This window comes from Haplochromis burtoni, unplaced genomic scaffold (assembly GCF_018398535.1).
Source record: "Haplochromis burtoni strain Fernald_Lab_line unplaced genomic scaffold, NCSU_Asbu1 Contig_16, whole genome shotgun sequence".
In the NCBI taxonomy this organism is placed as follows: Eukaryota; Metazoa; Chordata; class Actinopteri; order Cichliformes; family Cichlidae; genus Haplochromis; species Haplochromis burtoni.
Genome location: NW_024582377.1, coordinates 2,684,146 through 2,694,633, shown reverse-complemented (window position 1 = coordinate 2,694,633; position 10,488 = coordinate 2,684,146). Strand labels below are relative to the sequence as shown.

Sequence of the window (10,488 nt, the reverse complement as noted above, 5' to 3'; positions counted from 1 at the left end):
GCACAGAATATCAACATGGAAGCTTGGGTTTAATTATTTATTAAAATAATTATAAATCATTTATTATTATCAATAAGCACCAAGCAAGTATTACTTGATTTTTTTTCTCGTTTATCTGAAACTGCAGTGCTGGAGGGAATGAAAGCAAGGCTCATAACACAAGGATGTTGCACACGATCTATTCCTCCCACATACAGTACAGTAAGTGGTTTGACACAGGGAGATTTAAAACACACCACACACACACACACACACACACACACACACACACACACTTAAGACATGGAGGCAGTTGCAGATTATGTTTTAACAGACGGGAGCTGATACAACTTTAATCTTATGCAAATCTTCCACCATTTCTTCAAGTTAGTTTCCAACAGTTTCAATTCTATCAGTCATTTCTGCTTGGTTTGGAGTCTGTAGGTCAGGAGCGTTGACAGTAGCACCTTACCCTATTAAAAATAAAGGGATCAAATGTACATCTCAAACACTATAACGGGTATTTGAACAGTCTGCAAAGATATGCATGGCAATGAACTCCAGTACTAGTAATCTGACATAATGCATTTCCTATTCTATCCTGTGCAACATTGGCATCTCAAAGGAAGGTGTGTGTGTGATGAAACACTCAGACAGATAGATCTATTTTGAGACAAGGCAGACACAACATCTTCTCATCAGACATCAGAACCAAAAAGTTCCACGTTAGGCAAAGGGAGAATTAACTTTATCTACAAAGCATACAATCGACAAACCCCTTTTTTCCCTTGTTGCTTTTTTTTGACAATGAAATATTAGCATACGTCTAAAAGGCATCGCCATGTGCTTTATATGATAATGGTCTCAATACTCAATAAAACAAAACTAGTTAATGATGAAAGACACAATTAAAGCTCTCAGTCGCTACATATGGGCCGACGTCTCGCCTTCGACACATTCGAGCATTAGTATTTCTGCGTAACGCTGAAACACAAAAACAAACAAGACAGAAAAAGGGTGGTTCACAAAGTGTCACTACAAAGTCTATAAATATACATACAGTGAATGATGTCAACCAAAAAAAAGCTAAAGCAAACAGTTTTCAATAACGGATGTAAAGTAACAGAAAAAACAAGGCATTATAAGCAGAACAAAAATACCATTGTGCTTTGTCAAGAGGCTTTATCATGACAGACTGCATCTACAGCGACCTGGAGGCATGAGTGGAATAAGTAAAACCAGTTTGAAGACTATTTGTGTATCTTTGAGTTCTGAAAGACAACATCCATATGCAACGCAGGCAGGAACTGCAAATATTAAATATTTATATAATAATTCAAACAAAAGTTGTCAATAAAAACATTTTGAACATGAAGTACATGTTGTAACATAAGAACACTGAAATGCCGCTAAGTAAAAGAGATAGTGAGGTTTATTCAGAGACCGTCCTCTGAACAAATTAAAGGCCATGATCTCTCACACTGTCATGCATGCCAGAGTGCTAATATATATATTTTTTTCAATTGTCGATACTTAAATAACTTTCAACATTTCCTCTAACATAGTTCTACGTCTTCATACGACCACATATTACATGATAAAATACCAGCACAGACACAGTGACCTGAATGATTTTTGGCACGCCAGATATCCAAAATCAAGACCTCCTGTGGTAGATTTCAACTGAGTTTGGAGCGACCGCTTTGTCACCTGGATATCTGGCTTTTTGGCCATGGTAAGCAACAGCCTATAACAGCTGAACAAGGCGTAGTGCAAAAACTAAAATGTTGCAGTACATGCATGCAAAGGAACCTGCAGTCAGCTGCATATGTTTAAAATATCTCTTTGCCATTACATGTATGACATCAGAGAAAATGCTCAATAACAGGAATTGCTGGAAACTAATCACACCAACCCATCCAGCATTCTCAACTAGCTATTATTATTATTTAAATTATGTTTTTCGTTATATTTTCTGACAGTAGAAAAATAGCTCGACAGCCTTATTACATGTAAAATTAGGGATTCGTGTCAATAAGAATCAAAACATTGACACCGCGGATGATCAGAGTAGAAACGCAGGTTTCACACTCGAGTCGAGTAGCTCACACGTTCTGGCTGTTCTACAAAGGCCACGGGAACGCTGAAATCCCAAATCTGCTAAATGTCCTACATATATGCCTAAAAATTTCCCTTCCACTGATACGAGACAGAATCGGTAGAGCAAGAGAGGTATACTTTAGCAGAGACAGGCTGCTGAGTTAGTGAGCGGTTCAATACGGTGTTCTGAGGAAGGAAAGCAGTCCCTGTTAAAGTTCTCCGGGTTTCTGGTTGCAGCTGGTGCACACGCGCACAGGGTGGTCCCAGCCACGCGATGGAACGGCTCGGCGCTCGGGGGAGCAGTCGTCGCACACTCCTTGGCCACAGGCGCGGCAGTGGTGCTTGGACAGCTTGGCAGTGAACTCGCGCTGGCAGTTGTGGCACGACAGGATGTCCTGGTCGGGAACCCAGTAGGCAGGACGAGCTGCGTCTTTCACTAGGCCTAAAAGGAGGGTGGAAAATAAATGCGCCACACTCACAGGTCTGGAAACTTTATATGACACCACATCCTGTTTGCTTAAGTTTATACTGCAATATAACCTAATAGAATCTCTGTCACGCAATAATTGTCTGTAAAACGATATCTGCATATGAATATGTAGAATATGTAGGCAAGGGACAAAAACTGTGGGACCAAATTCTTTCAAATTTTCACTTGTAGTCTTGTTATAGTAATACTGACCAATCTCAGATCTAGGCTACATGCAGTCTGCATTCTTGAAAACATTCATCCAATCGTTATCCATTATTTTTTTGCATTCTCCAACACTGAACAGCTGGTCAGAGCTGACTGAGCAGTCCTGGCCTGGATATCTGTTGGCAACACTGGAAGTTCCCCATAAACTATGTCAACAGATCCAGCTGATGAATGCTCTCTAATTTGATCTAATTATACCCATGATTAATTCATACAAAAAGTTTAGTAAAAACTGACAACATAATGTTTTATATGGGGTTAGTCCCAGTCGCCTTCTTTTTCCTGAATTTCTGTTGGGTGATGAGCAAGTGGTCAGTAAACACTCACATTAATCTCCTTTAAATTATTCCTTTCAGTCCTGTAAATTTAAAACGGCTTAAATCTTTTGAGCTTTCCCCATGTTTAGCTTTCCCCAGTACTACCTGAAGTGCAGCCCTGTTTCAAGTTGTGACGGGAACACAGAAACAAGAGCTGGGTTTAAAAGTAAGTTGGCTAATTTTGTTGTGATTGGAGAGGACGTCACTCTGCGGTATTTTTGGGGTAGTCACAGATATGGAGATATCTTCAGCGAGATATCATGTGGTCCAAAGCATAATTATCTATGCCCTTTACCAGTAAATTTAGACCTGCAGGTATATATAGTATCTTCACATCTATAAATATTTTAACTTGTGTTTGGATTACACAAATACTTTGGTTTTGAATGCTAATAAAGAAATCTGAATAAGTTTGTGGCCTAACTGAAAAAGTACAAAAGTTGACACTCTCTTCTTATAAAGCAGAACTTGTTCTTTCTTTTGGATAATCCTGACAGAATCCTGTCACACTGGCTTAACAAACACACTTAACAAAAGCTTTTTCTCATATCCACTGGCCAAAGTGCATCCTGGAGGTTAGTTCAAAGGGGACAGAAATGATTGATCCCGAGTAGTTAAACGATCACTGAGGAATTCTCACAGATGTATGCTGTGTAGGCAACCTAACATCAATATTAAACAAGTACAAAGCAAAGGAGACTCACAAGCCTGGCAAAGTCTCATAAACAAAAAGAACAATATAACTGGTCATCGATCACATCGCTGCACTAAAGACATCTGGTAGATACAAGAACTGAAACACTAGCAGTGTTAAACATTAGATGGGAGAGCACTTCTGCATGGAGGTGTTGCCACAGATATGTCCTGAACAGAGTGTCCAAGGCGTTTTTAGGTTCGGTGGCCAGTGTGTGTGGGAGGGTTTCAGTTTTTTAGCTTATAAATATTTTTTGCTGGCAAGAGGAACTAGTTACAGGAAAATGCAATCTCCATATAAATGTAATCATTTTACTGCCATTAACTTAAAACACTTCAGATGGCTCAACTGTTTCCTTGATTTGCGGCATAGAGACCTGCTTTTCATAGCAGTACATGTTATGTTAAAACTAGGCCATTAGGGCATCTCATATTCCTGGCGAGACTCCAGTATGACATAAATAAAGGGAAAAGACTTCATTTCTTTTTAACTGAAATTAAGCAGAATGGGCCTCCGCCACAAGAGGGCATCGCTCTGGTGTACTACCATTTACTGGGTCATTTGTTTAGGTTGCATAACCCTTCCCCTTTAGGTTTTATTTCGGGGAAACATTCACCTAGTGGGATGTCAATAGCAGTGACCACGACTCCGAATGTGTTGGTGACAGCTTCTCCAACCTTCCTAGCAAGCGTTCCACCTTCTTCCTCTTCTTGCTCTGCTTCAAGTAGTTCTGGATAAATTTAAAAAAAAAAAAGACCCTTACTAAAGCCATGCTCATAGATGTTAAATGGCAGCATAACAGAGGTTTGAGAAAAACAGAGGAGATCTGACATTATTTAGAGTGTGTGTACCTGTATATGAAGATCTCTGCTCAAAGCAGACATCACACACTCTGACAGGGGCAAGACCCCAGCCTCTCTCGGGGACGGGTGCAGCTTTGGAAGAGCAGCCATCACAGAAGCCCTCCCCGCAGGCACGGCAGTGATGCTTGGTGTCGTTATCCTGGAAGACTGCGTGACACTTGTGGCACACCTTGCATGAGAGAAAAATAATCACAGTCCGTGTTGTATTGAGCAAGAGCTAAAAGAGTGCGGATGCAACACGAATCCAAGTTTCATCATGAGACGTGCAAATGTAGATTGTGTAATAGGCACACCGCAGTCAGTAAACATCCTTGTGAACATGAAAGTGTTGACTTGGCCGTTGGTAGCTGGTGGCAGAGGATGGGGCTGTGTGTGTCACTCACCAAGATGAGGGAGTTGGGTTTCCAGTAGGCTGGGGCGATCTGATCTGTCAGCCAAGAGGTGACGGCCTTGGCGGGTTTGACACTGAGCTCTGACACAGACTGGGCCACTAGGTTGACTCCATCCAGAAGCCGCTGTGCAGCATTGCTGTTGTCCTTTAAAAAGCCATCCGACTGCAAGAAACAGACGGGTTATCTGTAGCCATAATTAAGGTCTATGCAAATCAGTGAAATATAGTCTGCATCTGATAAATAAATTAAATACTTGGCGTCACTTACTCCCGGCCAAACATGTTGGATCTCGGTGCGGACAACTGTATCAACAGGATCCTGATTTCCATACCAGTACTGTCGGCTTCGATAGATCACTCCACAGTTGGGACATTCAATAACATACCTGAACATATATTTTAAAAAATGAAACTCATTTTTTGTGACAATAATCTGGTATGTAATCTGATGTGGAGCATGCATGTTGGAGTGACAAGAAGAATTTAATTTTAGGCCAGAGCTTTAAAATGATGTTAACCAAAGCCTAGGTACAGATGCCCTCGCAGGTCATTTCCTTACTACTTACCCAGACCAGGCATACTTTGCGAGGCCCATCCATGGAGAATCCGAGGAGGCTGAGGTCTTTGGGACTACTATCACTTCTTTTCCTCCTTCATAGCAAGCCTGATTTGATGCACAACATAAATGATTTCAATTTAAGGCTCTTTGGCAATGACACAGAAGTAATTACAGTGTTATGGTCAAAACAGAGAAAGCTAAAAGTCAAAGCTGAGTCACCACACTTACTTTACAGGTGTAAATGCGATTATCATACTGAGCAGAATAACGACAGCGATGCTTCGCCTCGTGGCGCACTCCCTCTCCTAAGTGGTTCATGCTGTTCTTGCAGCCAGAGCTGAGGTAATCGTATTAACACAGAATGTAAAACAGCAGAAACAGAAAAAGACTGAAGCAAAAATGATTAAAAAAAAAAAAAGACTGGCAAGAAATACTTACCCACAACTGAGGCACAGGCTAGAGCAGGTGAAGTATTCATCAGGAAAGAAGCAACTGTGTGCTACCAGCTCACCTGCGATTTCCCCACTGAAGCGCTCGCTCAGTGCCTGTAGGGAAATTAAAGATCAGCAGATATTAATCCATAAACTGCTGTCAGACCAATTCAAAAATGCATTTCCATGTGATGCAGAAACAAGCAGACTTCTAAATGCAGCCCTACCTGCAGGGCTTTGAAGATGACCACAGGTGTGCGTGGAGAACGGGTGGCGTTGTTATCCAGGAGCTGCTCCAGTTTATTCTGTAGGCCGCGAAAGTCAGTAGGAGGACTGAGAGTCTGCGTACCCCAGTAGTGGACAGAACTAAAGGCCTCTGGAAAGCGTGAAAGCTTCCTGAAGCGCTCCAACAGCAGCCGATCTACTGACTCGAATGACTTATCTACAACAGGACAAAAATTTAATGATTATTAACATCAGCTAAAATATACTGCAGATATATTTAGCATTTATCGACAGTTCTTAAAATAGTGTGCTTGAAAGAATGCATATGACATGTGAGGGGAAATGGACAATATTTGCCTTATAAGAAATACAAATGTGCCTTTCATTCCAAAAAAACAGCGTGGGTAATAAAATGGCCTGCATCTACCAAAGAGCAAAAACATGTTTGTTTGTTGTCCCACATTTTGAGGGTTCTTTCGGATTTTAAGCCACAACTTGAAAGTAATGCAATCTAAATGATTTATCTCCTTATAAATACCACTTAATATCCACAGTTTTTCCATTTTTGTGCGGAAAACAACTTGCAGAAACTTGCAGCTTCATTTTGCCAGGTGATGCACCAGAGTGGTCAAAGGGTCTTCTTATTTCTGTTGGCTTTTTTTCCTATTACATTCACACACAAGAAGATGATTTATGTACCTGTGCTTTTTTGAATGTTTGTGTTCCTGGTGTTGTATGTTTATTTTCCTTATAGGTGCGCCAGTTGGTGATACATTGTGTATTTCTATTTGTACTCTATGCTTTTATTATGTCTTCCCCAATCCCCACCACCACCATTTTTTCCCCTGCCTGTCTTGCCTTAGACATTGTCATACTGTATACCACATATAATGTAATACCTGAAATAAACACGAATAGAAATGAAGAAATAAACCCTGAACAGGAGGAACCTGTGGAGATTTTTTAGAGCTGATCTTGGAAAAGCAAAATGTGTTTGGCACAACAGTGAATTCAAATCACAATTCTGAATGCAAAAGCTGCCAGACAAACAGGATTTTTTTTTTTTAAAGAAAGAGTATGAAAGATATGAGACTATGGTAAGAACAGGCAGTCTTCCTCAGTAAAAGAGCTTATCCAACTTGAGCAAATTGCAAGTCTCTGCAAGCTGATTATTATACCAGAGCGAGAGGAACACAAACCAGTAGATACTGAGGACTGGAAAACACATCACACTATTAGAGTTTAGACAAATTCAAATAATGATTCCCAATAATGTGCAATACCTGGTGTTAAAACTAGATGTAAATGTGTAAAGACTGGTGTGACTACAGCTATAAATGTACATTTCTTTATCATTTCCAGATTTAACTAAAGTTGGAAAGCTGATTTCGACCTCCAGATAACAGGGATAGAAGGCTAATATTTGCTAAACCCCAAATTATATGCAATGCTTAACCCTCAGTTGACTTTAAAGGGGCCACTTGTAGTCCTTTGATGCAATGATCCATAACTACTGTATATTCAGAGTGTCAGAGTGAAGATGTTAAATAAAGTTATTTTTAAAAGGTTTAAGTTATTGCATTGCACCCTTTAACAGGAGGTGTTTTACCTGAACCCAGCAACTTAGTGTGGACTGTTTCATGGAAGATGACTACAGCGGGACCCAGGGTGGACAGTGGAACATCCAGGCCACAGCGTGCTGTCGTTGCCTTCAGTTCCTTGGTGAAATGCTTCAAATATGCGTCCGAAGCATCTCCGAGGAACTTGAAGAGGTCATCGTGGAGACGGTCAGCATGGGTGCGGTAGATGATGAGGTCAGAGATGGCGAGCACCTTGAGTAAGAGACGTGTTCTCTGGCCTTGTTTGGAACTGTTCCCAAGCAGCCCCTCTGTATCAATGACCACTAATTTATGGATGGGATCAAATGCTGCCCACACTCCCACTGTGCATGACTCTTGTGCAGGAGAAGTCTTGAACACCTCTCTGCCCATGAAGAACGTGTGGTTTAAGGTGTGAGATTTGCCCTCTCCCGTGTTACCAAAGATGGACACCACCTTCAGCAGCTGGTCGGGCGAGCAGCTGAGGCTCTTCATGAAGGAAGCTTCATCTTTTATCTTAGGACAAACAACAAGTGTAAAAACTTTAAAGCATAAACAAAGAAAATGGAATACAGTCCTATTTAATGCCCACTTGCACAACTTACCTGCATTTCCTCATTCTCATCAACCAGAAGAAAGCTTGATACCTTCTCCAGAAGTTTAGCCTTCTGAGATTTGGTCTCATCGGCTATACAGACAGCAGGCTGGGCAGATGTTTGGACAGAGTTGCCTTCTGCAGGTTTGGGTGGTGGAGGATAATGTGTAAGCTGGTGTTTCTTCTTGTTGCCTCCACTGTGGGTACGTTTCTGACAGTCCTGACACAGGTTAACTTTGCAGTTCTGGCAACGGACCACAGACGGATGGCGCGTGCCACTATCCCCACTACCTCCTTTACAGTTGTCACAGTATGGGACATGTCCAGGACCTAGCTGGACCCGCTTGTGGTTCTTTAGCCGGTCATGACTATGGAGGTCGAGCTCACAGCGAACACACTGCAGGCTTTTGCAATCAACACACTCAAATGCCGCCTCCTCAGAGCCACCACAGGAATAACTCTCCTGACATGTCAGACTAGTATTGACTCCCTTTTCTGAAGATGAGCCATACCCATTCATCGTTTCTTAAGGGGTGAGCTTGAATACAGACTGGCGCTTATTGGAACAGCTTTGACAACAGCACCAGCTACTTCCAATAGCAGTTAATGAAAAATGCACAGTGCAGTAATACTGAAAACTGAAATGCTCAAATACAATGAAATAAACTTAAGACAGCTGCATGATAACAGGACAGCTATCACACTGATTTAATACAAAGTTTAAACACTGATGTAAGTGATCAAATTAGTTTTAGCGGTATGAAATTCAGACACCTAAACGGGTTGATCTAATGCCATTTAGTGCACCTAACAAAGGCAGTGAAGTAAAAACCGTCGTCTTCTTCAGTAACGTTTAATATCCTTTGATCCTGTTAGCTTGTTCATGCATTAAAGTTAGCATTTAGCAGCAATATTACCTAAAATATATATCTAAGGCAAGAAAGAAACAGTTAGGTAACACATAAGTGTGTACAGGTAACCAGTACCTAACGACACAAAGAACCCTCCTTGGGGGAAAAAAATACCAAAACAAAAATGAGCAAATGTTAATGCTAACAACAGGCTAACTAGCAAGCTGACCCTCTGTGGGTCTATACCTTGCAAATTCAGTAAATTACTTGGCAACCAAATGTGAACAGTTAGCTTAGAGCTAGCTACTTTAGCCGGACAATTTCAACTTTTTCCCCCCACCTCAAACAAAAGCTGCAATTAGTGAGCCAGCAAACCACCACAGCTCACAGCCGTCCAAGCAAGCAGCTAGCCTCCAGTCTGTCAACTAAACAGCAACAACATATCAACAAACAACAGCTAGTCGATGTCAAAAGCTCGAATATCTGCGGGCTCTTTCACTAAACACCGGGAGGGAAATCGGCGCGATTCGGTTTTAAAAGTCTTTAGAAGAGTTACTGTATTTAAATTCTTCCAAGCAGTGTCATTGTTTTGTTCTTCAGCCCCCCTCCCTGATAGATTGCTCTAGCTACGTTATTTTGTTGCCAGGTCAGATCAGCTGATCAGATTATTTTCAGTCACAGGGTCAGAGCAGGGTGACGCCACGTTGCATCATGGGAAACGTAGTTTTTGCTAATAGTTGGCTCTGTTCACATTCTGTGCAACTCCTAAAAGCTCACATATTAAAACGTTTCTTTTTGAATTTTTTGTATAATATAATATAATATAATATAATATAATATAATATAATATAAGTTTAAAAAAAAAAGTCCAGAAGAGAGGAGAGAATCAGTGAGCAGCAGTATGACTTCATGCCAAAAAAAGAACACTACAATGTGATGTTTGCTTTGAGAGTGTTGATGGAGGAGTATAGAGAAGGTGGTAAGAAATTGCATTGTGTCTTTGTGGATCTAGAGAAAGCTGATAGGCAGGTACCAAAAGAGGAACTGTGATACTACATGAGGAAGTCAGGAATGGCAGACAAGTATGTGAGGGTTGTGCAGGGACATGACAAGGACAGGAAGAGAGTGGTGAGGTGTGCAGTAGGAGTGACAGATGGCTTCAAGGTGGGGATAGGATCGGCTGTGAGC

General features: G+C 41.2%; 1 protein-coding gene across 1 annotated transcript; it reads right to left on the bottom strand.

Annotated features, from left to right (window-relative positions):
• Positions 1-271: 271 nt before the first annotated feature.
• LOC102304009 (zinc finger FYVE domain-containing protein 1) lies at positions 272-9,961 on the bottom strand. Its single transcript, XM_005916870.2, has 11 exons — positions 8,460-9,961; positions 7,866-8,370; positions 6,259-6,473; positions 6,039-6,145; positions 5,829-5,937; positions 5,608-5,705; positions 5,310-5,427; positions 5,034-5,204; positions 4,639-4,819; positions 4,404-4,517; positions 272-2,521 (listed from the first exon to the last, which is right to left on the bottom strand). Exons 1-11 carry the CDS (start codon positions 8,967-8,969, stop codon positions 2,289-2,291), a joined length of 2,361 nt encoding a protein of 786 aa, XP_005916932.1. The 5' UTR covers positions 8,970-9,961; the 3' UTR covers positions 272-2,288.
• Between the last annotated feature and the right edge of the window lie 527 nt (positions 9,962-10,488).